We start from the raw sequence: 25,944 nt of genomic DNA on the forward strand, positions 1-25,944 counted from the left end.
AGTCCGAAACAAGAATCTTAAACTTAAACAAAGCCAATTACATAGGTATGAGGGGAGAGCTGGGTAAGGTTGATTGGGTAAATAGACTAAAATGTTTGGTAAATAAACAGTGGGAAACATTTAAAGAAATGATTCAAAATGTCCAAGAAAAATACATTTCATTAAAAAATAAAAACTCAGTGAGAAAGATCGATCTGTGGCTTACTAGGGAATTTAAGGATAGTATTAGGTTAAAAGAAGAGGCTTGTAATACTACAAAGAAAAGTAGTAAGTCTGCGGACTGAGAAAGTTTTTAAAAAAAAAAAGTTGACAAAAATGGAAAAAATAGATAATGAGCGTAAACCCGTCAGGAATATAAAAACAGAGTGTAAGAGCTTTTGCAAGTATACAAAAAGGAGAGTTGCTAAAGTAAACATTGGACTCTTAGAGGCAGAGACAGGAGAAATTATCATGGGGAATGAGTAAATGGAAGAGATGTTGAACACATATTTTGTGTCTGTCTTCACAGTAGAAAACACAAATTACATGTCAGAAATAATGAGTAACCAAGTGGCTAACAGGAGTGAGGAACGTAAGGTAATTAATTACAGCAGAAAAAAAGCACTGGAGAAACTTAAGGACTAAAAGCCAACAAATCCCCAGGACCTGATAGCCTGCATCCTAGGATTCTAAAAGAGGCAGTTGCAGAGATAGTGAATGCGTTGGTTATGATTTTCCAAAATTCCCTCGATTCTAGAATGGTACCAGTGGATTGTAAGTTAGCAAATGTAACACTTCTATTCAAGAAAGGAGGAAAAGGGAAAACAAGGAACTACAGGCCAGGTAGCCTGATATCAGTTGCTGGGAAAATGCTGGAATATGTTATTAAGGAAGTCTTAACAATGCATTTAGAAAATCATAGTATGATTAGATGGAGTCAACATGGTTTTACGAAAGGGAAATTGTGTTTAACAAATTTATTAGAGTTTTTGAGAATGTAACTAGTCGGGTAGATAAAGGGGAGATAGTGGATGTAGTATACTTGGATTTCCCAAAGGCATTCGATAAGGTGCCACACAAAAGGTTAATATGCGAGATCAGGGCTCATGGAGTTTGGGAGTAATATATTAGCATGAATGGAGGATTGGTTAAGGGACTGGAAGCAGAGAGTTGGGATAAGTGGGGCATTTTTAAGTTGGCAGGCTGTAATTAGTGGAGTGCTGCAAGGATCAGTGCCGGGACCTCACTATTTACAATCTATATTAATGATTTAGACAAAGAAACCGAGAATAATGTCTCCAAGTTTGCTGACGATACAAAGTTAGGTGGGAATGTAAGCTGTGAGGAAGACAGAAAGAGGGTGCAAAGAGATATAGGCAGGTGAAGTGAGTGGTCAACAACGTGACAGATGGAGTATTGTGTGGGGAAGTGTGGGGTTATTTACTTTGGTATTAAGGATAGAAATGTAGAATATTTTTTTAAATGCATGAAATTTGTAAATGTTGATGTTCAGAGAGACTTGGATGCACTTGTACAAGGAACACAGAAAGTTAACGTGCAGATACAGCAAACCATTAGGAAAGTATTGGTATGTTAGCCTTTATTGCAAGAGGATTGGAGTACAAGAATATGGAAGTCTTGCTACAATTGTATAGGGCTCTGGTTCTGAAACTGCACCTGGAGTATTATGCATAGTTTCGGTCTCCATATTTAAGGAAAGATCTACTTGCATTGGAGGCAGTACAGTGAAGTACAGTCCAGGCTAATGCCGTAGGCACATGGATTCAAATCCCACCACGGCAGCTGGTGGAATTTAAATTTAATTAATTATTAAAAGTCTGAATTGAAAGCTGGTCTCAGTAATGGTGCCAAGAAACTATCATTGATTGTTGTAAAAACCCAACTGGTTCACTAATGTCTAGTGCTGTTGCGGGGGTGGTGGTGGGGGGGGGTGGGTAGGGTTAAACTAATTTGGCAGGGGGATGGGATACAGAGTGGAGGTACAGTAGCGGGTGAGGCACAGCCAAATATAGAAGAGAGACTGAGTCAGTCTGGAAGGCAGAGCAAATATAGACCTGTTGAGGCACAAGTATAAAATGCAAGGCTGGATTGCATATACTTTAATGCAAGGAATCTTACTAATAAGGCAGATGAATTGAGGGCATTGATTAGTACATGGGATTATGATATTATTGCTATTACAGAGACATAGCTGAGGGAGGGGCAGGACCAGCAACTCAGTATTACAGGGTATAGAAACTTCAGGCGTGATAGGGGAGGGGATAAAAGAGGAGGTGGTATTGCATTGTTGATCAAGGAGTCAATTACTGCAGTAAGGAGGGATGATATCTTAGAAGGTTCCTGAAATGAGGCCATATGGGTAGAACTTAAGAACAAAAGGGGGGCAATCACTTGGCTGGGAGTGTACTACAGGCCTCCAAACAGTCAGGGAGAGATAGAGGAGCAGATATGTAGGCAAATCTCAGAGCGGTGTAAAAATAATAGGGTAATAGTAGGGAATTTCAACCTACCTAATATCAACTGGGATAGTCTTAGTGCCAAAAGCTTATAGAGGGAGGAATTCTTAAAATGCATACAGGAGAGCTTTTTGAGCCAGTACATAGAAAGTCCGACAAGAGAAGGGGCAGTACTGGACCTAATCCTCTGGAATGAAGCCGGACAAGTGGCAGAATTGTCAGTAGGGGAGCATTTCGGGGATAGTGACCATAACTCTAAGATTTAAGGTAGTTATGGAAAAGGAAAAAGACGGGCCAGAAATATAGGTACTGAATTGGGGGAAGGTCGATTTCAATTTGATAAAACGGGATCTGGCCAAAGTGGACTGGGAGTGGCTACTTGTAGGAAAGTCTACGTCAGCTCAGTGGGAGTCATTCAAAGAGGAAATAGTGAGGGTTTAGAGCCAACGTGTACCCATTAAAGTTAAGGGTAGGACCATCAAGTCCAGGGAACCCTGGATGTCAAGGGATATAGAGTATTGGATGAGGGAAAAAAAGGAGGCTTATGGCAGATTTGGAGCACTGAAAACAGTGGAGGCATTAGAGCAGTATAGGAAGTGTAGAGGGGTACAAAAAAAAGTAATTAGGAGAGCGAAAAGGGGACATGAACAAACATTGGTGGTCAATATAAAGGAAAATCCTAAGGCATTTTATAAGTATATTAAGGGCAAGAGGATAACCAGGGAAAGAGTAGGGCCCATTAGGGACCAAAGTGGCAATCTGTGTGTGGATCCGGAAGACATAGGTGAGGTTTTAAATGATTACTTTTCATCTGTTTTCACAATGGAGAAGGACGATGTAGGTGTCTAGATCAGGGAGGGGGATTGCGATATACTTGAACATATTAATATTGAAAGGGAGGAAGTATTGGATGTTTTAGCAGGCTTAAAAGTGGATAAATCCCCAGGCCCAGATGAGATGTATCGCAGGCTGTTATGTGAGGTAAAGGAGGTGATAGCAGGGGCTCTGACACAAATTTTCAGCTCCTCTCTGGCCACAGGAGAGGTGCCAGAGGACTGGAGGACAGCGAATGTGGTACCATTATTCAAGAAGGGTAGCAGGGATAGCCCAAGTAATTACAGGCCGGTGAGTCTAATGTCAGTGGTTGGGAAACTATTGGAAAAAATTCTGAGGGACAGGATTAATCTCCACTTGACGAGACAGGGATTAATCAGGGATAGTCAGCACAGCTTTGCCAGGGGGCGATCGTGTCTAACAAACTTGATTAAATTTTTCGAGTCGGTGACTAGATGTGTAGATGAGGGTAAAATAGTTGATGTAGTCTACATGGACTTCAGTAAGGCTTTTGATAAGGTCCCTCATGGGAGATTGGTTAAGAAGATAAGAGCCCATGGGATCCAGGGCAATTTGGCAAATTGGATCCAAACTTGGCTTGGTGGCAGGACGCAGAGGGTAATGGTTGAGGGTTGTTTTTTGCAAGTGGAAGCCTGTGACCAGTGGTGGACTGCAGGGATCAGTGCTGGGACCCTTGCTGTTTGTAGTGTACATTAATGATTTAGACATGAATATAGGAGGTATGATAAGTAAGTTCGCAGAGGACACGAAAATTGGTGGTGTCATAAATAGTGAGGAGAAAATTGGTGGTGTCATAAATAGTGAGGAGGAAAGCCTCAGATTACAGGATGATATAGATGGGCTGGTAAGATGGGCGGAGCTGTGGCAAATCGAATTTAATCCTGAGAAGTATGAGGTGATGCATTTTGGGAGGACTAACAAGGCAAGGGAATATACAATGGATGGTAGGACCCTCGGAAGTACAGAAGGTCAGAGGGACCTTGGTGTACTTGTCCATAGATCACTGAAGGCAGCAGCACAGGTAGATAAGGTGGTTAGGAAGGCATATGGGATACTTGCATTTATTAGCCGAGGAATAGAATATAAGAGCAGGGAGGTGATGATGGAGCTGTATAAAATGCTAGTTAGGCCACAGCTGGAGTACTCTGTACAGTTCTGGACACCACACTCTCGGAAGGATGTGATTGCACTGGAGAGGGTGCAGAGGAGATTCACCAGGATGTTGCCAGGGCTAGAGCATTTCAGCTATGAAGAGAGACTGAAAAGGCTAGGGTTGTTTTCCTTAGAGCAGAGAAGGCTGAGGGGGGACATGATTGAGCTATACAAAATTATGCGGGGCATTGATAGGTTAGATAGAAAGAGACTTTTTCCCTTAGCGGAGGGGTCAATAACCAGGGGGCATAGATTTAAGGTAAGGGTCAGGAGGTTTAGAGGGGATTTGAGGAAAGATTTTTTCACCCAGAGGGTGGTTGGAATTTGGAATACACTGCTTGAAATGGTGGTAGAGGCAGGAACCCTCACAACATTTATGAAGTATTTAGATGAGCACTTGAAATGCCATAGCATACAAGGCTACAGGGCAAGTGCTGGAAAATGGGACTAAAATAGTTAGGTGCTTGATGGCCGGCACAGACACGATGGGTTGAAGGGCCTGTTTCTGTGCTATATGACTCTATGACTCTCATGTCCTTTAGGGGAGAAAATCTGTCGTTCTTACCTGGACTGGTCTACATGTGACTCCAGACCCACAGCAATGTGCTTGACTTTTAACTGCCCTCTGAAATGGCCTAGCAAGCCACTCAATTGTTCAAAGGCAATTAGGGATGGGTAACAAATGCTGGCCTTGCCAACGACGCCAACATCCCATGAAAGAATTTTTTAAAAAGTTGCATTCGATTGGCCCCTGGGATGAGGGAGTTATCCTAGGATGAGAGGCTGAGTAAATTGGGCCTACACTCTCTGGAGTTTCAAAGAATGAGAGGTGATGTCATTGAAACATACAAGATTCTGAAGGGTCTTGACAGGGTTGACACTGAGAGGTTGTTTCCCCTGGTTGGGGAATCTAGAATACAGGGGCACAATCTCAGGATAAAGGGTTGATCATTTAGGACTGAGATGAGAAGAAATTTCTCAACCTAGAGTGTGGTGACTCTTTGGAATTCTCTACCCCATAGGATTGAGGATGCTCCATTATTGAGTATATTTAAAGCTGAGATGGACAATATTTTTGGACTCTCAGGGAATCAAGGGATATGGGGAGTGGGTAGGAAAGTGGAGTTGAGACAGAAGATCAGCCATGATTGTATTGAATGGCGGAGCAGGCTCGAGGGGCCTTATGATCTGCTCCTCCTATTTCTTATGTTCTTGTTGTGTTACATTTAATTCTTTCACACTGTATCTGGAAAACCTCCATCTCTCCATCTCTCCATCTCCAATGACCAGGACTCTGAAACCTGGCTGATCTCCAGGGCTGCTTCCTCCGCAGCTGTCTATGTGCAAATGACTCAGGAACTCCCTCTGGTTCTTTGTCTCTTCCTGTTGATCTGCTCCTGCAAGGAGAGAAAGAAGAGACCTATAAGTGTGAGGAGTGAAATGTTTTGAAAGGATAGAAGGACAACATTTGTGGAGGGTCACTGTGAGGGATGGGTGTGACATTGCAATAAGGCGAGGGTGAGTGGCAACGGTGGCTAGTCAGATGGGGATGTGAGGGGGTGCTTTGAGAGAATGGGTGCACCTGCAAGGTGCGTTGGTCTGAAGAGTGATATGCAGGAGAAGGCTGGGGAAGACAGACTGAAGGGGTTTGTACTTGAATGTGCCGTGTCACTCACCTTTCCTGCTCTGATACGGTCATCAAACCTCTTGTGCCACTGTATCCAGGAGTGAGGCGCCATGCTCTGGCTACTGACCTCCTCTGCCAGTTTCAACCACACCTGCTTATTTTCCAAGGCTGCTTACTTCCTCCTGTCTACAGGAACAGAATCTCCCTGCAGACCAATACATCCCGCAGCATCATCTCCAGACTCATCGCTGAAGTGTGGTGCTGCCTTGTCACGTTGAGCTTCCATTTCAGCAGGTTTTGGCTCTGTTGACAAATCTTTACTATCCTTCAAGTCTGACCCTTGCAGGTCCCTTTAAATAGTGGAGCTGAAATAGACTGATAAAACTCGCCATCACGCTTGCCTGCTCTAATTGGTCGGGAAACCCAGAAGTCAGATGCAAACACAATGGCTATGTTAAAAAGCCACTGACGAGCCTTTGGGTTTTTCCAGATGTGCTGTTGGCCTCCCCTGCCACGAGCAGGTCTGAGAGGTAAAATTCAGCCCAATGTTTCAGATCGAAGGGAAAGCAATACAGTGGAAATGGATCAAAAGAAATTGGGATGGAGCAATGTGAAATTACACTAGCAATTGGTTAATGTAATAAACCTTATTTTCACATGGAGACACATATTCACACACCTGGGGCTGAATTTTCAGGCCCTGTTGATGTCGGGAACGGAGGCGGACGGAACCCAAAAATTATGAAGCCAGCCAGCATGCTGGCTTCTCAACTCTGTTCCCAACTTCATCCATTTTACCCACGAGGCTGGCAAGCAATTAGGTTGGGTAAGAACCTTGTTAAAGGTAGGTAATGGAGGCCAACTGGAATTTTCCAGTCAGCTTCCAGTTTCCCAATGCGAAGTGGGGGCAGATCAACTGCCTGGAGGTGGGCACCCAGTGGCAGGCTAAAATGCCAGTGCTCCTGGCAGGCCTACAGGCCCTCCCTGCCTGTCTGGGTAGGGGTACAGCCAAAGGCCACCCTGTAGAGGGGTTCCCTCCCAACCCCTATTGGGTTCTGCTTTTTGTATTTTTTTAATTCATTTTTAAAAAGAGTCTCAGAGTGCACCTTCTTGTTGAAGCACCCTCACAGATACTTGTACTGCAGCCAGGTGCTGCTCTGAAGCTGGAAGGCCTCTGATTAGCCCTCCAGCTTTGAGAGCCCACCCACTGCCTTTAATTGGACAAGGAATCTGTCTCCATGTCAGTTAAGGGCTCACCCTCTTGAAAAGCATGACTTTAGTCGGTTTCCCACTAGACTGCCTCTGCCTCTGTGGGAGAATTCAGCCCCTGATCTGGGGAGGCGGTGGCGTAGTGGTATTATCACTGGACGAGTAACTCAGAGAGCCACGGTATAGATCTGGAGACATGTGTTCGAATCCCACAACAGCAGAAAGTGGAATTTGAATTTAATTAATAAAAAAATCTGGAATTAACAGCTAGTCTAATGATGACCATGAAACCATTGTCGATTGTTGTAAAAACCCATCTGGTTCACTAATGTCCTTTAGGGAAGGAAATCTGCTGTCCTTACCTGGTCTGGCCTTCATGTGACTCCAGACTCACAGCAATGTCGTTAACTCTTACATGCCCTCTGAGATGGCCTAGCAAGCCACTCAGTTGTAACTAACCACTACGAAGCCAATAAAAAGGAATGAAACCGGACGGACCACCCAGCATCGACCTAGGCACCGGAAACGACAACGGCAAACCCAGCCCTGTCGGCCCTGCAAATTCCTCCTTAATAACATCTGGGGGCTTGTGCCAAAGTTGGGAGAGCTTTCCCACAGACTAGTCAAGCAACAGCCTGACATAGTCATACTCACAGAATCATACCTTACAGAAAATATCCCAGACACTGCCATCACCATCCCTGGGTATGTCCTGTCCCACCGGCAGGACAGACCCAGCATAGGTGGTGGCACAGTGGTCTACAGTAGAGAGGTAGTTGCCCTGGGAGTCCTCAACATCGACTCCGGATCCCATGAAGTCAGGTCAAACGTGGGCAAGGTAACCTCCTACTGATTACCACCTACTGCCCTCCCTCAGCTAATGAGTCAGTACTCCTCCATGTTGAACAACACTTGGAGGAAGCACTGAGGGTGGTAAGGGCACTAAATGTACTGTGGGTGGGGGATTCAATGGCCATCACCATGAGTGGCTCGGTAGCACCACTACTGACCGAGCTGGCCAAGTACTAAAGGACACAGCTGCTAGACTGGGTATGCAGCAGGTGGTGGGAGAACCAACACGAGGGAAAAGCATACTTGACCTTGTCCTCACCAATCTGCTTGCCGTAGATGCTTCAGTCCATGATTATTGGCAGGAGTGACCACTGCACAGTCCTTGTGGAGAGGAAGTCCCGCCTTCACATTGCAGATACCGCCCATCGTGTTGTGTGGCACTATCACCGTTCTAAATGGGATAGATTTCAAACAGATCTAGCAATGCAAAACTGGGCATCCATGAGGCGCTGTGGGCCATCAGCAGCAGCAGAATTGTACTCAACGACAATCTGTAACCTCATGGCCCAGCACATCCCCCACTCTACCATTACCATCAAGCCAGGAGACCAACCCTTGTTCAATGAAGAGTGCAGGAGGGCATGCCAGGAGCAGCACCAGGCATACCTCAAAATAAGGTGTCAACCTGGTGAAGCTACAACACAGGACCATCTGCGTGCAAAACTGCGTAAGCAGCATGCGATAGACAGAGCTAAGCGATCCCATAACCAACAGATCAGATCTAAGCTCTGCAGTCCTGCCACATCCAGCCGTGAATGGTGGTTGACAATTAAACAATTAACTGGAGGAGGTGGCTCCACAAATATCCCCATCCTCAATGATGGAGGAGCCCAGCACATCAGTGCGAAAGATAAGGCTGAAGCATTTGCAACAATCTTCAGCCAGAAGTGCCGAGTTGATGATCCATCTCGGCCTCCTCCTGAAGTCCCCAGCATTACAGATGCCAGACTTCAGGCAATTCGATTCACTCCACATGTTACAAAGGAACGACTGAAGGCACTGGATACTGCAAAAGCGATGGGCCCTGACAATATTCCGGCAATAGTACTGAAGACCTGTGCTCCAGAACTTGTCGCGCCCCTAGCCAAGCTGTTCCAGTGCAGATACAACACTGGCATCTACCCTGCAATGTGGAAAATTGCCCAGGTATGTCTGTACAAAAAAAGCAGGACAAGTCCAACCCAGCCAATTACCGCCCCATCAGCCTACTCTCCATCATCAGTAAAGTGATGGAAGGTGTCATCAACAGTGCCATCAAGTGGCACCTGCTTAGCAATAACCTGCTCAGTGATGCTCAGTTTGGATTTCGCCAGGGCCACTCAGCTCCTGACCTCATTACAGCCTTGGTTCAAACATGGACAAAAGAGCTGAACTCAAGAAGTGAGGTGAGAGTGACTACCCTTGACATCAAGGCAGCATTTGACTGAGTATGGCATCAAGGATCCCTAGCAAAACTGAGGTCAATGGGAATCAGGGGGAAAACCTTCCGCTGGCTGGAGTCATACCTAGCGCAAAGGAAAATGGTTGTTGGAGGTCAATCATCTCAGCTCCAGGACATCACTGCAGGAGTTCCTCAGGGTAGTGTCCTAGGCACAACCATCTTCAGCTGCTATATCAATGATCTTCCTTCAATCATAAGGTCAGAAGTGGGAATGTTCGCTGATGTTTGCACAATGTTCAGCACCATTCGTGACTCCTCAAATACTGAAGCAGTCCGTGCAGAAATGCAGCAAGACATGGACAATATCCAGGCTTGGGCTGATAAGTGGCAAGTAACATTTGCGCCACGCAAGTGCCAGGCAATGACCATCTCCAACAAGAGAGAATCTAACCATCTCCCCTTGACATTCAATGGCATTACAATTGATGAATCCCCCACTATCAACATCCTGGGGGCTACCATTGACCAGAAACTGAACTGGAGTAGCCATATAAATACCCTGGCTACAAGAGCAGGTCAGAGGCTAGGAATACTGAGGCGAGTAACTCACTTCCTGACTCCCCAAAGCCTGTCTACAAGGCACAAGTCAGGAGTGTGATGGAATACTGTCCACTTGCCTGGATGGGTGCAGCTCCAACAACACTCAAGAAGCTCAACACCATCCAGGACAAAGCAGCCCACTTGATTGGCACCCCATCTACAAACATTCACTCCCTCCACCATTGATGCACAGTGGCAGCAGTGTGTACCATCTACAAGGTGCACTGCAGCAATGCACCAAGGCTCCTTAGACAACACCTTCCAAACCCACGACCTCTACCAACTACAAGAACATGGGCAGTAAATGCATGGGAACAGCACCTGCAAGTTCCCCTCCAAGTCACTCACCATCCTGACTTGGAACTGGTTCACTAATGTCCTTACCTGGTCTGGCCTACATGTGACTCCAGATCCACAGCAATGTGGTTGACTCTTGCATGCCCTCGAAATGGCCTAGCAAGCCACTCAGTTCAAGGGCAATTAGGGATGGGCAATAAATGCTGGCCTGGCCTGCGGTGCCCACATCCCATGAAAGAATATATTAAAAAAACTATATCGCCGTTCCTTCACTGTCGCTAGGTCAAAATCCTGGAACTCCCTTCCTAACAGCACTGTGGGTATACCTACCCCACATGGACTGCAGCGGTTCATGAAGGCAGCTCGCCACCACCTTCTCAAGGGCAATTAGGGATGGGCAATAAGTGCTGGCCTAGACAGTGACACCCATATCGCATGAATGAATTAAAAAAAATCAAGCAGCGCTTGCTTAGCAATAACCTGCTCAGTGATACCCAGTTTGGGTTCCGACAGGGCCACTCAGCACCTGACCTCATTACAGTCTTGGTTCAAACATGGAAAAAAGAAGTAAGGTGAGAGTGACTGCCCTTTACATCAAGGCAGCATTGGACCAAGTATGGCATCAAGGAGCCCTAGCAAAACTGGAGTCAATGGGAATCGGGGGAAAATTCTCTGCTGGTTAGAGTCATACCTAGAACAAAGGACAATGGCTGTGGTTGTTGGAGGTCAAACATCTGAGCTCCAGGACATCACTGCAGGTGTTCCTCAGGGCAGTGTCCTAGGCCCAACCATCTTCAGCTGCTTCATCAATGACCTTCCTTCAATCATAAGGTCAGAAGTGGGGATGTTTAGTTTAGTTTAGAGATACATCACTGAAACAGGCCCTTTGGCCCACTGAGTCTGTACCGACCATCAACCACCCATCTATACTAATCCTACATTAATCCCATATTCCCTACCACGTCCTCACCATTCTTCTACCACCTACCTACACTAGCGGCAATTGACAATGGCCTATTTACCTATCAACCTGCAAGTCTTTAGTTGTGGGAGGAAACTAGAGCACCCGACGAAAACCCAACTCCGGGTGCTCCGGTTTCCTCCCACAGCCAAAAGACTTGCAGGTTGATAGGTAAATTGGCCATTATAAATTGCTCCTAGTATAGGTAGGTGGTAGGGGAATATAGGGACAGGTGTGGTAGGAATATGGGATTAGTGTAGGATTAGTATAAATGGGTGGTTAATGGTCGGCACAGACTCGGTGGGCCGAAGGGCCTGTTTCAGTGCTGTATCTCTAAAATAAAATAAAATTAAAAAAAAAAAATATGCCACACTTCCCTATTAAATTCTAGTCTTCTTGATAACCAATATAAAATATAGGTGAAATTTTCTTTGGTGAGAGCAAAAACTGGACAATCGTGAATTGACATCCTGTTTTACACCCTGATTGATTTTATTTTCTATTGATAGGGTGTAAAACAGACAGTTGATTCATTATCAACCATTTTGTGCATTTTAGCCTCATAGGTTCTACTATCCTGTCGTTATAGTGGTAAATATCCCTATAAATGTAATAGCTGTTTGTGTGCTGGTCTTCAAGTATAAGCTGTATTGCCAGTGTAATCCTAAAGAAACAAACTGACTTGGTCATTTCGTCACTTAGATAATTTTCTCAAAAAATGGTTGAAAATATCCATTTTCAAACAGTCAGGAACAACATAATTTCCATTTATTAGTATAATTATAGTCATATTATTTACTGGCAAAGTAACCTTTGAATAGATTCTTTGGATTATCTTTATAACCCATGACATGATGTCAGTGGAAAAGGAGGATGGCTTAAAGGGTTCCTCCTTAAAGCAAACATTTTTTTAACTGCCTTTGGTTACAGACGTATAGTCACAGTTTTATTTATTTAGAGATACAGCACTGAAACAGGCCCTTCGGCCCACCAAGTCTGTGCCGACCATCAACCACCCATTTATACCAATCCTACATTAATCCCATATTTCTACCGCATCCCTACCTATACTAGGGGCAATTTATAATGGCCAATTTACCTATCAACCTGCAAGTCTTTGGCTGTGGGAGGAAACCCATGCGGTCACAGGGAGAACTTGCAAACTCTGCACAGGCAGTACCTAGAATCGAACCCAGGTCGCTGGAGCTGTGAGGCTGTGGTGCTAACCACTGCGCCACCCAAACAAACAGATGACGAGAATGTGATTCGAACCCACTCGTGCAGAGAACAATGGATTAGCAACCCATCGCCTTAACCACTCAGCCACCTCATCATTTTACCATTTTTATACCATAAATATAGAGACATATCGGAGCAAAATTGGTCATGGTCCATTTTTGAGCACATAACCAGAGGCGCATCATAAGTGCGCCCAAACCATGAGGCCCAAGGCCAGCCCACAAAGACCTCAGGTCTCATTTGCATTATTAGGATGAGCTACTGGCACCTATTGTCCTTCGACAGGCAGCTCATCTGTTTTAATTACATGAATATCAGGCCATGTGCCTCACTGGCAGCAGCCTAACTGTACATCTCAGAAGGTGAGGGTGGAGCAGCAATTGGGAGGGGCGGTTGTGAGTACTGTGGAGTCAGGGGAGCACTGCTGCTCCTCCTGGTTTCATGACAGTGGCTTTTGAAAATTTTGTCAATGGAAAATAGCCATTTTTCGGCTGCCACTGAAGAATCCTGAACTGACCAGGCCCGGTGCCTGCTCTGCTCACCGCAGTCTAATTTCTGCAAGGAGACTAAAACAGGCAGTAAGCCCATTATTTATGTATGTAACACCTATTTTAGGAGGCTTCCACAGATGCCTGGAAAATGGCCCCATCCAATATCAGGGTGGGCATCCTGTAACTGTTCTTATGGCACAGGATGTTGGTCATCAAAATCAGCCTGCATTGTGCCTGTTTTTTGCCTGTTAAACGAGCAGAACAAGATCCAACTTCTAACACATAAAAAAGGCAAAAAGCTACGAATATTATATTAACTAAACTAATTTTTAATGAAACCATATTATATATCATCTTACTTTTGATCTGCATCTGGGGATTTTCAAGAAATGATCCCTCATATACATAAAACCAGACAGCCACATGCTCTTACAATTAGTAAAATTTATTGCAGTCCACATCATAAGTCTGTAAAGGAATATTCATATTTGATCCAAGCAAATAATTACAACATACCAAAATGTTTCCCAGAGACCTTGTATAAAATTCCTCATCAAAGCAACATATTCAAATATTAAATTCTAATCCAAGTAGAACATCTTGGAGGCTAAATTTGATAGTCCTGATAATGGGTACAGAGATCATGATGCAGGATTAACCTGCGCTCATTGTGATGCAGGCAGCATGCCAACTTAGTGCTGAGCACGCTGTTGAGTGGATTCATGCCTCAGCAAGGGGCCACAAAATTGTGAGAGACTAACAGCAGTTCATGTTAGCCTGCACTACTAAAAGTCAGCCTGGGGCTCTTAAAGGGGAGGTGCATTGTGGCTGGAGCAGGTACTAGAAGTCATTCTGCAACTGATTATGACTTGGGAAAGACACTAAAATGGCACAACATGGGAGAAAGCGGGTTTGAAGATATTCTGATGCACTAGAGGCGTTGGTGAAGGAAGTGCAGAACACGAGAGATGTGCTCTATCCATAGGGGGCCAGGAAGCCCTCCAGACAAACTCTCAGAAGCCAGTGGAATCAGATAGCCATGGAGGCCAGAAGTCAAGCCCCGAGAACCTGGATGCAGTCGCAAAAAGTTCAGTAATTAAACACGAGTGGTTGAGGTCTGTGAATGCATTTTCAAATGCCATATGCTACCAACTGCACCGCTAGCCTCAGCAATTGCTCAATTCACCACACCCTTATCATTCACCTACCAACAATTTTTACAACTCATGACTCATACCTCACATTCATAGCTTCACCTCACCTTCTTAGCACTGCTGCAAGCCTCATACCCACGTCTCACAACTTGCACACACTGCCAGCTATTCAATCGTGACAGCCACGTCACCGATACACATGGCAACACACTCACTAACATACTTCCTTCTCTCTTCCAGGACAACGTGCCACACAACTGGAGGCAGCAGGTGCTAACCTGTGGGGTAACAGGCGTGGTTGCATGTCATTGCCTCCACAGTGCTCGCATTCGTTGGAGCAAACATTACTGAGGTCGTGGCCAGCGGCAGGGCTGAAGTGAGAGAGGATGACAGTATCTTCCTAATACTTCACACATCCCACTTCCCCCTCATCCCCCAATCTCTTCTGATTTACAAGCTGTAGATATTGTAAGCATGCACCATTTCCCTTCCCACGGCCCCACCCCTCACCACAATCCTACCTTTGTGCCTTTCCTCTTTCGGATACCCAAGAATTGAAACCTTACCAAGCAGTGGTGGAGGAGCAGCAGGTGGAAGAGCAAGAAGAAAGTGATGATGAAGAAGCACAGTCACTTGATCTCACACTTGCAGGCAAGAGCTCAGATACTGATACTGTGTGTACTTTAGAGGATAGCTTCAAGGCAGGATATACACATGGTGAGACACCAGGCACAAGTAGCCTGCAGCCAGAGCATGGGGAAAGGGTAGTGGAAGTGCCAACTCACATAGGTTCTGCTGCAGAGGGCTCAATGGAGTAGGCTCCAGAGGAAGGCTGATAGGTATGCACAATAAATTGCTTGGTACAGTCCTGCCAGAAAGTCAATACCAAAGAGCATGGAAGAGTCTGGCACCAAATTTGTGCAGGGCTTTCCACAGAATTTGGAGCCCATCCTTACCAGTATGGAAGTGGTTAGTAACCTGTAGACACAATCATGATGCAGTGTCTGATAGCCAATATCTCAGCTTCCAATGTAGCATAAACAGAATCCCCGCCATGTATGGGTACTGCAGCGGAAGATCAGACTGCTTTCATGCAAGCTCAGCTTTCTGCCTTGCAGGCTCAGATTGCTGCCATCATGGCTGCAGATACCAATGTTTCAAAGGGACTTGCTGAGTGTCACAGCAGTCCAACAACCTGTTCTCCAACAGATTACTCGGATTGCTGAAGCACCACCCTGGGGGAGTGGCAGTCGCCCCATGGAGCATGAACCAGCTGTCCTCTCTAAGGATGGCAGCATTTGTGCTCCCACCACTGTCACTCCACCAGTGTCCTTGCTGTTATCTGCCAGCCAGCCAGCCCATACTGTTACTGGCCATGCTGAAATGGTGCAGTTCCAGGCCAAGCCTTCTAGGCCCAGACCTGCTAGAGATTGTCCTCCAAGGTCAGTTACAGTCTCCCCAACTGAAAGTCAGCAGCCTTCCACCAGCCATGCTGCAGCCTACACAGAAAGAGGTTGCCTGGATTGCCTCTTCCTCTTCCTCTTCCTTCTCCTCCTCCTCACCTTCCTGCTCCTCCTCCTCCTCTTCCTCCTCCTGCTTCTTAGCTGCTTGCCATATATCTGGTAATAAGGGCTGTGCCCTCATAATGGTGAGGTTGTGCAGCATGTAGCAAACAATCATAAATCATGGTACCTGCTCTGTGAGCACTGCAGGGCTCCTCCAGAGTGGTCCAGGCAGTGGAAGCATTGTTTCAGCATGCCAATGGACAGCTCTGCCACATTTTGCATGGCAGCATGGCCATTATTCTATGCATGCTGCCCACATGTGCACAGGTTGTTCACCAGAGTCAGAGCAGTCAGCAGATACCCCTTGTCACCCAGTAGCCACCCTTTGGTTTGTGGTGCTGTTGAATTGGCATGCTAAAACAATGGTTCCACTGCCTGGACTGCTCTGGAGGAGCCCTGCAGTACTCGGCAGAGCAGGTGCCTTGATTTATGGTGGTCTGCTGCATGCTGCACAACCTCGCAGTCATGAGAGCAAATGGCACAGCTGATTGCCGCAGAATGAAGACATCATGACTGTCATCAGGATACTGGGCATTGACCTGCATGGTTCACTGTGTAAGGTCCCAAGCCAGCAGATTGTTGAGGGAGTGGAATCCCTTTTGGTTGCAGTATGGGGCACAGTTGACTAAAGTGCCTGAACGCCGTAGTATTGCGTTGGGTGGGGTGGGGTGGGGGAGGAGGGCTCCAAAAAGCAGTGGCATGGTTCCCACCTTCTTTTCGGCCTGGTGCCGGGAGCCCCACCAGCACAACTAAATTCAGCCCAATCATTTCAGCACATCCACAACTACTTTTTCTTTGAACCTTTTGATGTAAATAATTTGATCTTTCATTCAACCTCAGTGTTGTTTTGGCTGTGTTTCTGAAGAGACATTGGTTATATTTCTGAAGAATCTGTTGTTGGCAAGCATTGTACAGTAAACTTGAAGCAGCCTTTCATTTTTAAAGTTGGGGGTTATATGTCTCAAGCATTATATTAATGAAAATTCCAGAAGGCCGTATAGCTGAGATGTTTGCTTCTTTGGTGGCCCACTGTGTTCTTTTAGAAAAGTATGTATTTCTAGATAGCCTTTGATGCCTCACTGTGAGACTTTGATTGTCCTAATATTTGAACTGCCAGCTTGCTGGCACTCTCAGCTGTCAGTCAGAAGTTCAAGGATTTGAGTATACAACCTACAGTGTCGGACTGAAGGAGTATTGCTTTGTTAGGGACGCCATCTTTAAATCATCAAACCGAGACCACAGATGGACGTAAAAGATTCTGTTGCACTATTTGAAAATGAGCAGTGTCCTGGACAACAATCATCCCTCAATCAATATCATAAATACAGTTTAATTGGTCATTCAATGTATTGCTGTGTACAAATCGGTAACTGTCTTTGCCTACAAGACAACAGTGAGTACATTTCAAAAGTAATTCATGGACTGTGGAGCGCTTTGGGATATCCAAAGAATATATAAGCACTTATACATATGCAAGTTCTTTCTCTTTCTTATGTCTACAGCATTTATTAATTTCATGACTTTGGAAGCCTCCAGAACCACTGGAAAATACAGTGAGGATTATTTTCATCAGATTTTATTGTGACATTGAATAAAACCTGCTTTCCTTGAAAGGTTTGTAGCGTCACTTAATCATAGGAAACCGCAGGATGCCAGAAGGTTGCCATTCTTCAACACATGCTGCTCATAAGTATTAAGACAGATGTTACTTAACACAGAAATGATGTGAGCCAGCAGTTTCAGTGCTATCTTTCTCTTTTGTGCCTTTTGTTCTTGCCAGCTCTTCAATTTGGATTCAGCCAGAAACGACCTGTTCCTGACCTCATCACAGCCTTGAATCAAACAGAAGAATTAAATTTCAGAGGAGGGGTGAAGAGTAGCCCCCACCCCCAACTCCTTGAAATCAGGGCAGAATTTAGCTGAGTGTGGCACCAATCCTAGCAAAACTGATGTCACTGGTGGTGGGGGGTGGAGGGGTTGGGGGGTATGGGGGTAGTGAGGGGGTTAAAGGCAAAGCCTTCCAATAGCTGAAGTCATACCTGGCACACAGGAAGCTGGCTGTCGTTATTGAAGGCCAATCATTGTAGCCCCAGAACCCTACTGCCAGAGTTCCTCGGGACAGTGTCCTTTGCCCCACCATCTTCAGCTGCTTCATCAATGACATCTGTCATGTCACAAGTAGAGCCATTCACTCTAGAGTCTACTGTGCTTAGCTCCATTCACAACTATCCTGACAATGGAGTAGCCCATGCCAGCTTACAGTACACTTGGTAACATCTAGGCTTGAACTGACAAGTGGCAGGTAACACAAAAGCAAAATACTGCAGATGCTGGAAATATGAAACAAAAACAGAAATATTCAGCAGGTCAGTCAGCATATGTGGAGAGAAAAACAAAGTTAACATTTCAGGTCTCTGTGATCTTTCATCAGAACTGGCAAAAGTTAGAAATGCTATAGGTTTTGAGCAAGTGAAAAGTGGGGGGCGGGGGAACAAAGAACAAAAGGGAAGATTTGTGATAGGTTGGAGGGCAGAAGAGATTAAATGGCAAAAGGTTTCATGGTACAAAGCCAAAGCAGGTGATAATGGCACAAGTGAAGAAACTAAAGATGTGTCTGGATGAAATGTAAATGACAGGATCGCAGCTGTCCAAATATAAAGTAAAGGTATATGTATGTAGATATGCAGAGATACAGCACTGAAACAGGCCCTTCGGCCCACCAAGTCTGTGCCGACCATCAACCACCCATTTTTATACTAATCCTACACTAATTCCATATTCCTACCACATCCCCACCTGTCCTTATATATTTCCCTACCACCTACCTATACTAGGGGCAATTTATAATGGCCAATTTACCTATCAACCTGCAAGTCTTTGGCATGTGGGAGGAAACCAGAGCACCCGGAGGAAACCCAGGCAGACACAGGGAGAACTTGCAAACTCCACACAGGCAGTACCCAGAATTGAACCCGGGTCGCTGGAGCTGTGAGGCTGCAGTGCTAACCACTGCGCCACTGTGATTAAGGGATTAAGAAAGAAACAAGGGGTGGAGGAAAAAAAGCATCAAGCAAAAAAAAAACACTAAAAAAGGAAAAAAGTGGGGGCAGAGGTTATGATCTAAAATTATTGAACTCAGTGTTGAGTCCGGAAGGCTGTAAAGTGCTCATTCGAAAGATAAGTTGCTATTCCTCGAGCTTGTGTTGAGCTTCATTAGAACATTGTAGCAGTCCAAGGACAGAAAGGTCAGAATGGGAGCAAGGTGGAGAATTGGAATGACAAGCAACAGGAAGCTCAGGGTCGCACTTGCAGACTGAAGGGAGGTTTTCTGCAAAGTGATCACCCAGTCTGTGTTTAGACTCCCCAGTGTAGAGGACACCACATTGTAAACAGTGAATACAGTATACTAAACTGAAAGAGTACAAGTAAATAGGGTTTGGAGGCGGAGGGGCCCATAGAATTGTGACATTATGTTGGGGTCAGTGGGCCCATCGCCAAGCGATTTTGCCAGGGGTGGGATAGGCCGATGACAGCCTTTCTATCCAGAGGTCAATTGAGGCTCTTAAGTGGCCTAACAATGACCACTTGAGGGCTTCTTCCCCCTGCCGTTGGGATTTAACCAGCGGTGGGGATGCCTTCACCATGCGGGGAGGTCACCCAGGAATACGAGACGCCCCGCTGCAGGCTTGGGGGTGGGCTTTTCCTCCATGGGGAATGTGTGGCCCATGGAGGCCCCTGCTGGGAAAAACTCCACCTCCCTGGAGACCCCTCCACTTGCACAATGCCCACCCTCCCACACCTCCTCGCCAGGGCCTTCTGGAATGGCCCCAGCAACCCTACCTCACCTACCTCTTGTCTGGGTCCAAGGCAATTTCTGGGGCCTGCAGAAGTAGGACAGGAGGCGGTGACGGGGTGCTGAAAAATCGGGAGGGAGGGTAAGGGGTGGTGTGCCCATCACTTTCCTGCCACCATGGCATCGTTCCAGTGATGGGGAAGGTGGCGGACAGCACCCACCCAGTGGCCAATTGAGCCACTTAAGTGGCCAATTAAAGGCATTTTACCAGACACGGGTGGGCCATCTGCCACAAGGGAAGACTGCCTGGTGTAAATCCTGTTGGCCTCCCCGCAGGCTCAGGGCAAGTCCTTCTATTGGGCACCCTGTTCCCACAGAGGGGCCACCCAGCAGCATCGGCCACCCCAGTGGCAACAACCCCTGCTCTCACCAACCACCATTACCCCCGCCCCCTGCCTGATTGGCCCAGCAACCCCGACCCTATATATGTTCTTCTGAGGGTGGCATCCATGCTGCTTCTCCTGGCTGGGTACAGTCCCAACAGTGGCCACCGCTCCCAGTGGCGTTGCTGAGACTGAAGATCTATTGGCCCTCTGATTGGCTGGCAGCTCTTGGAGGCAGGTTCTCATCCCTTAAAGGGATGGGAGCCCTGACGGCAGTTCACTAGCTGCTAGATTGCCATAGAATCTGCCCAGAGCTCCTCCAAACAGCTGAGGCGGAGTTGTCCCTGGCTTTCTGGCCTGTTGTTGAGGGCACTGCTACACCGCCAATATCCAGCTCACAGTGGCTAATTTACACACAGCAAGATCCATGAAACAGCAATGAGATAGATCACCAAATAACCTATTTTCAATGATGTTGGTTGAGTGTTAAATATTGGCTAGGACACTAGAAGGACTTCCTTGCTCTTCTTTGAATAGTGCCTTAGAAACTTTAACATTCAACTGAGAGGGCAGATGGGGCCTCAGTTCAGCATCTCATTCAAAAGACAGCCCTCAACCAGTGCTGCAATGTAGTGTCAGCCAAGATTGCATGCTGAAATGTCAGGATGGGGCTTGACCCAGGACTCTCTGCCTCCCCCACAACAGTGCTACCACTGAGGCAAGCCTGAATAATGTTTTGGTGACCAAAGCAAAAATACAATTGATATATCTCATTTTCTGCTCAAGCAATACCAATAGCAGGGGATATTAGTATTTACATTGTAACTATTGTGTGTGACTTCACCAGTTCTACAGATGACTATAAATTATTAACATTGTTTAAAGGTGTTAGTTAATTCAACAAAAATATTACCTCATTTTTACAAAACTAAAAAAGTATGTTTTTGAAAAGCAGTGATTTGATTCAAGTTGTTTGCTCATCCTTGCTGACTTTCCATTCACTCCTAAATTTCTAGTCATAGATTTGTTCTGCGTTGTGCAGTGTTTGCTCATTGAGCAGAGTAAGAATTAAACAAATTGTAAATAATCTTCCTATGAAGAAACAAAGCACAACTAAAGAAAATACTTAGGGAAGTCCAAGTCATTCCATGTGTGCTGATCATATTCATTACTTGAAATGGGAAAAGGTTGGTTTGAAGTCACTAATGCTAATTTATCATGAGCGCAATATGATGCAAAACAGACGTTTCTAAAGTATATGCACATTTTTCTAAGTTTTCCACTTCTGTCATGTTGAAACAGCAACCAGACTTATGACTTTTGATAAGCGACCTAGTGTGATATTTTTAAAAACAATTATTCTCAATTTTTAGAACATTTCTGTGTTCCCCCTCCCCCCTCACCAAATGGTAAAAACAATTGTATTTATTCATATGTTTGCATTTTATTCTTAAAGGGAACTTGCTGAGTTAGTCAATCATAAACAAATACACATTTCCTTTCCCAAACACACATTTTCATTCTTAATGAGGGTACTATTTCAGGACCGGTTGCATTAGTTTGTGTCCAATGCCACATTTCAAATTATTCAGATCAACTGGAAGATTTTATGAATAATTAGACTGTAATTACAGTTAATTTTAGTTATTGCTAAAGAGACACATTGCTGTATGACCTCCACTTCAATCAGACTTTACATTTTCTGTCCTGCACAGAAGTAAAGAAATATGCACATGATAGAGAGGAAGTGTACTGCTGTGTGAAAGAATACGGGTTCACAGTTGTGATTCCTCACAGTGAATCCCAGATCGCCATCAATCCAACATACTAATTTGCAAATACTAATCCTTCTTAATGCCCTTTTGTTGAATTTCCAGGTCTCATGGACCTGATGCTGTGTTCCTCAGTGACAGCCAATGCAACAGAATGGCAGAACTGACTCAGTCGCAGATGCTACATATTGCCATGCAGATAGCAGCAGGGATGGTGTATCTGGCATCTCAGCACTTTGTTCACCGTGACCTGGCTACTCGGAACTGTCTAGTGGGAGAAAACTTGCTGGTGAAGATTGGAGATTTTGGCATGTCCAGAGATGTGTACAGCACAGACTACTATAGGGTAAGTGTAAGTTGTCATTTAACTACAATATTACAATTATTCTCTGATCTGTGAAATTAAGCACCGAACAAATGAATTAGTTAACATGTTCTAGTACAGTAAATCTCCATTATAATTCAGTCATGACATTGTTACTGTAGCAGTGGCTATATCTGCAACATGCTAGAAACAGCAGTGTTGGAGTCTAGAACAAAGGGGTATAACCTTAAAATTACAGCTAGGTCATTAAGGAATGATATCAGGAAGCGCTTCTTCAGACAAAGGATATTGAAAATCTGGAACACTTTCCCTGCAAAAAAACTGTTGAGGCTAGATTAATTAAAAATTCCAATCCTGAGATTGATAGCTTTTTGTTAGGCAAGGGAATTAAGGGTTGTGGAACCATGGTGGGTAGATGGAGTTAAGATACAGATCAGCTATGATCTAATCGACTGGTGGAACAGGCTTGCAAAGCTGAATATTCATTTTAACTAACAATGTTCTTATGTCCAAACATGCTAGAGCTTGTTGCACACATCAAAGTTGCCCATTGTGAACCGCCAAGCTGTCTACAGCAGCTTGTGTGACATCACCACAACCAACTTGACACAACTGACCTGTTACTCACAAATAATTCCCTCTCAGCTATTGTACTTTTGACTTGCTGACTGACAGATGTGTTCATTGGACCAATCTGATTCTATTGGACAGAAATATAGAACTTTTCTTTTCTAAATTGCAGTTTATAGCTCCAGCTACACACATTAAAAAAAACTGTAGCTACTCTTAACCAACCAAACATCCATCTAGATCTGAATAGAACAAAACAAGCACATTGAAAACACCTGCATAGAATTCAGATATGTTCAACTGGAATGTTTTCAAATTCAAGTTGATGTTCGGTTGATTGATGCATGTGATTCCTTTTATTTGTTCTTAGATAGGATTTAGTGGTGGAACGTCCCACCCTGAATCAAAAGCGGATATTCTACCTTTATTACTTCAAAGCTGTCCACCAGATCTGACTCTGAAAGATTTCTGATTTTGAGCCATAATCCCCTGTACTTTAGTGGTTGTGTTACATCACATTCAGAACAACATTCAGCATTGTTAATTTTAACTAACAGATGTGATTCGAATATAACAATCATTAAACAGAAATTTTTAAAAATTGAAAATGCCAGATATGCACAGTACCTGAAAAGAGGAAAAACAGGTTAACATTTGGGAATGGCCCCTTTACCATAACACAGACATTAGCAAGAAATAGGCATGCCCATATCTTGTATATGAATAGCAAGAACAACAACAACTTATATTTATATAGCATCTTTAACATAATTAAACATCCCAAGGTGCTTTACAGGAGCATTATAAAGCAAAATTAGACACTGAGCCACATAAGACAATATTAGGGCAGTTGTCCAAAAGCTTGGTCAAAGAGGTAAGCTTTAAGGAGCATCTTGAAGAAAGAGGGTAGAGAGGTGGAGAGGCTTAAGGAGGGAATTCGAGAGCTTAGGGCCGAGGCAGGTGAAGGCACAACCACCAATGGTGGAACAATTCAAATTAGGAATGTTCAAGAGCCCAGAATTAGATGAGTCAGATATCTTGGAGGGTTGTGGGGCTGGAGGAGATTATAGAGCAAGGGTTCCACAATAAAATTAGTCAACAGGGAAGACTGACTAAGATACAGACCAAACCAGTATAGAACCACGCTAAAGAAACTTCTCATGACCAAGAAGACCATGCACACCATACCAATGGTCATATAATTATTAAGCAAATTCTCCATTCAAACACATTGCAGAACCTGTAGAGAGTCATTTTTAATTCTGTGCTCCTGTTTGTGAGTCTCATCTCTTAAGAGTACATATCACAAACTTGATTTCCGACAGAAGTACAAATTTGTAATGTTACACCCTGCCCCGCCGTTAACAAGAAGTTCTTATTTTCTTTTTCCTACAACTAATTTCCTTCTAAACAGAACCATACATTTACAGATGAGTCAACTTAGACCAAATCTAGTTGTAGAAGGAGCCTGGCTGTGTTTTCTGATTGCAGTGTAATTTAGATCCTAAGGATCAGGGCCTTGTCATATTGAATGCCTCTGTATGTTGCACCCAAAAAAATCTTACAAAGCATCAACCTTCCAGCTGGCGCTTAAGTGCTAGAGGTGGACTTAAGGATGCATCAGTATGGATCTCAGCTACTCGGGCCTGACTACATGCAGGGCCCAAAAGGCTGAAAATATACTCGTAAGCATCAATTGTTAAAACCTCTAAAATGTCCAAACTTGATGGAGCTGCACTCCATTCTGGAAATATAGTAGAGCAGGGGCTCCAAGCACCATTCTTCTGTAGCCCTGACCCTGTCCAAATCCCAGGATCAGGTGAGATGTATGGTAGAGTGAGGGGGCCATGAACTTTACAGTGGTAACTCAGCACTATGATACCTGACTGACTGTTCCAGCTGAAATAGACCTATACAATATAAATGTAAAATAAATCCTTTGTTGCCATTAGGAGACTGGTATATCCTGAAGTTCTGAGCCCCGTTTCCATCAGTATGCTGGTGTGCTTCATGTTGGTGGCATATGAGGTGAACTGTGGAATTTCTAGCAACCCCGGTACTGCCTCTTCCACTGGCATCTGCACGGAGTGGGGCAGAACAAGAAGTGCTTACAACCACCCAACAGAATTTTGTAATGGTCAAAGTGAAGAGACAAAGACTTTGCGCAATCAGATCCTGCCCTAGATTCCAGCTGACTCACCCTGCTTGCACTGTCACTGTGTCTCTTCCTCCCCAGGCCAAGGAATTCCAGGGCCTCTGCCTTTAGAAAGCTTTTTATTATTAACAATTCCAGCAATGATGTATCAGGGTTTTATTACCCTAATAATTTTCCATGGGGATTCTTCCACTTGTCTGCTTCAGTGGAAGAGCCATGGAAACTCCGGGAAAACAGCTTAAAATGGATATTCAACGCCGTATTATCTAAAACCAGCATACTTTAGTGAAATATGAATCTTTAATTAAAGCACCTTAACATATCCACATATCATTGTCTTCCTTTAGTGACAGGTGTGCAGGGAGAGTCTGTTGTTTCACTTATCAGCAGTACTTTTGAAGGCTGTGACTTCAACTTAGCCTTCAATGACAGAATGGTTATAATTCTCTTATTCTCTGTAGATGCTGTCATGTAACGCAATATATAACTGAAAGGAGGAGGGTTGAATAGGCGCTAGGAACAGATGTTAAAAATGATATTACACCAATCATATAGAATTCGTTCAGGGTCAAAGTTCTTCTGTGTGCTATTTTTAGCACATTGATTTGTTCAGATGCAATTCTCTTTTTTGATTTCAACAGTATCATTAACATTAACTACTGAATTTTAATAGCAAACAGGAATTCCATCCAAACATGGACCAATGTGACAAAAATAATTCATTGAGGAATTTTAATCTAGATAAATTTATCCACTCATACATTGTTCATATAATAAACAGATCAGACACCCTCTGATCAGGTCAGTGTAGATGCTGCAGATCTCAGCAGTGCGGAAGGTATGCGTAGAAGGAGTGAGGATAACAACATTGGCCTTACTCTACCAGAGGGAGTGCAGTGAATTGGACGCTGCTGACATCTGCTTTTGACCCCATCCGGGGTTGGAGGATGTCACCACATTTATGTGCTAGCAGCTATGCACTACTATGGGTGTATTTTAGATATCCTCCAAAGTAGGGGAGAGGTAAAAGTTTGTCCTGGCAAGCCACTGGTGTTGTAACAGTTGTATGTGGAACTGATGTAAGAGCTGTAATGATGAAGTAATGAA

The 25,944-nt window shown here is 44.6% G+C and overlaps 1 protein-coding gene across 1 annotated transcript in view; it reads left to right on the forward strand.

Moving 5' to 3' along the window:
* The window catches only part of ntrk2a (neurotrophic tyrosine kinase, receptor, type 2a), a 280,149-nt gene that overhangs the window by 202,173 nt on the left and 52,032 nt on the right, over window positions 1-25,944 (forward strand). Inside the window, exon 15 of the mRNA XM_068030046.1 lies at window positions 21,893-22,139. Coding sequence (XP_067886147.1) covers window positions 21,893-22,139 — 247 coding nt within the window. The remainder of the gene's footprint in view (window positions 1-21,892; window positions 22,140-25,944) is intronic.

This window comes from Heterodontus francisci, chromosome 4 (assembly GCF_036365525.1).
Source record: "Heterodontus francisci isolate sHetFra1 chromosome 4, sHetFra1.hap1, whole genome shotgun sequence".
NCBI lineage: Eukaryota > Metazoa > Chordata > Chondrichthyes > Heterodontiformes > Heterodontidae > Heterodontus > Heterodontus francisci.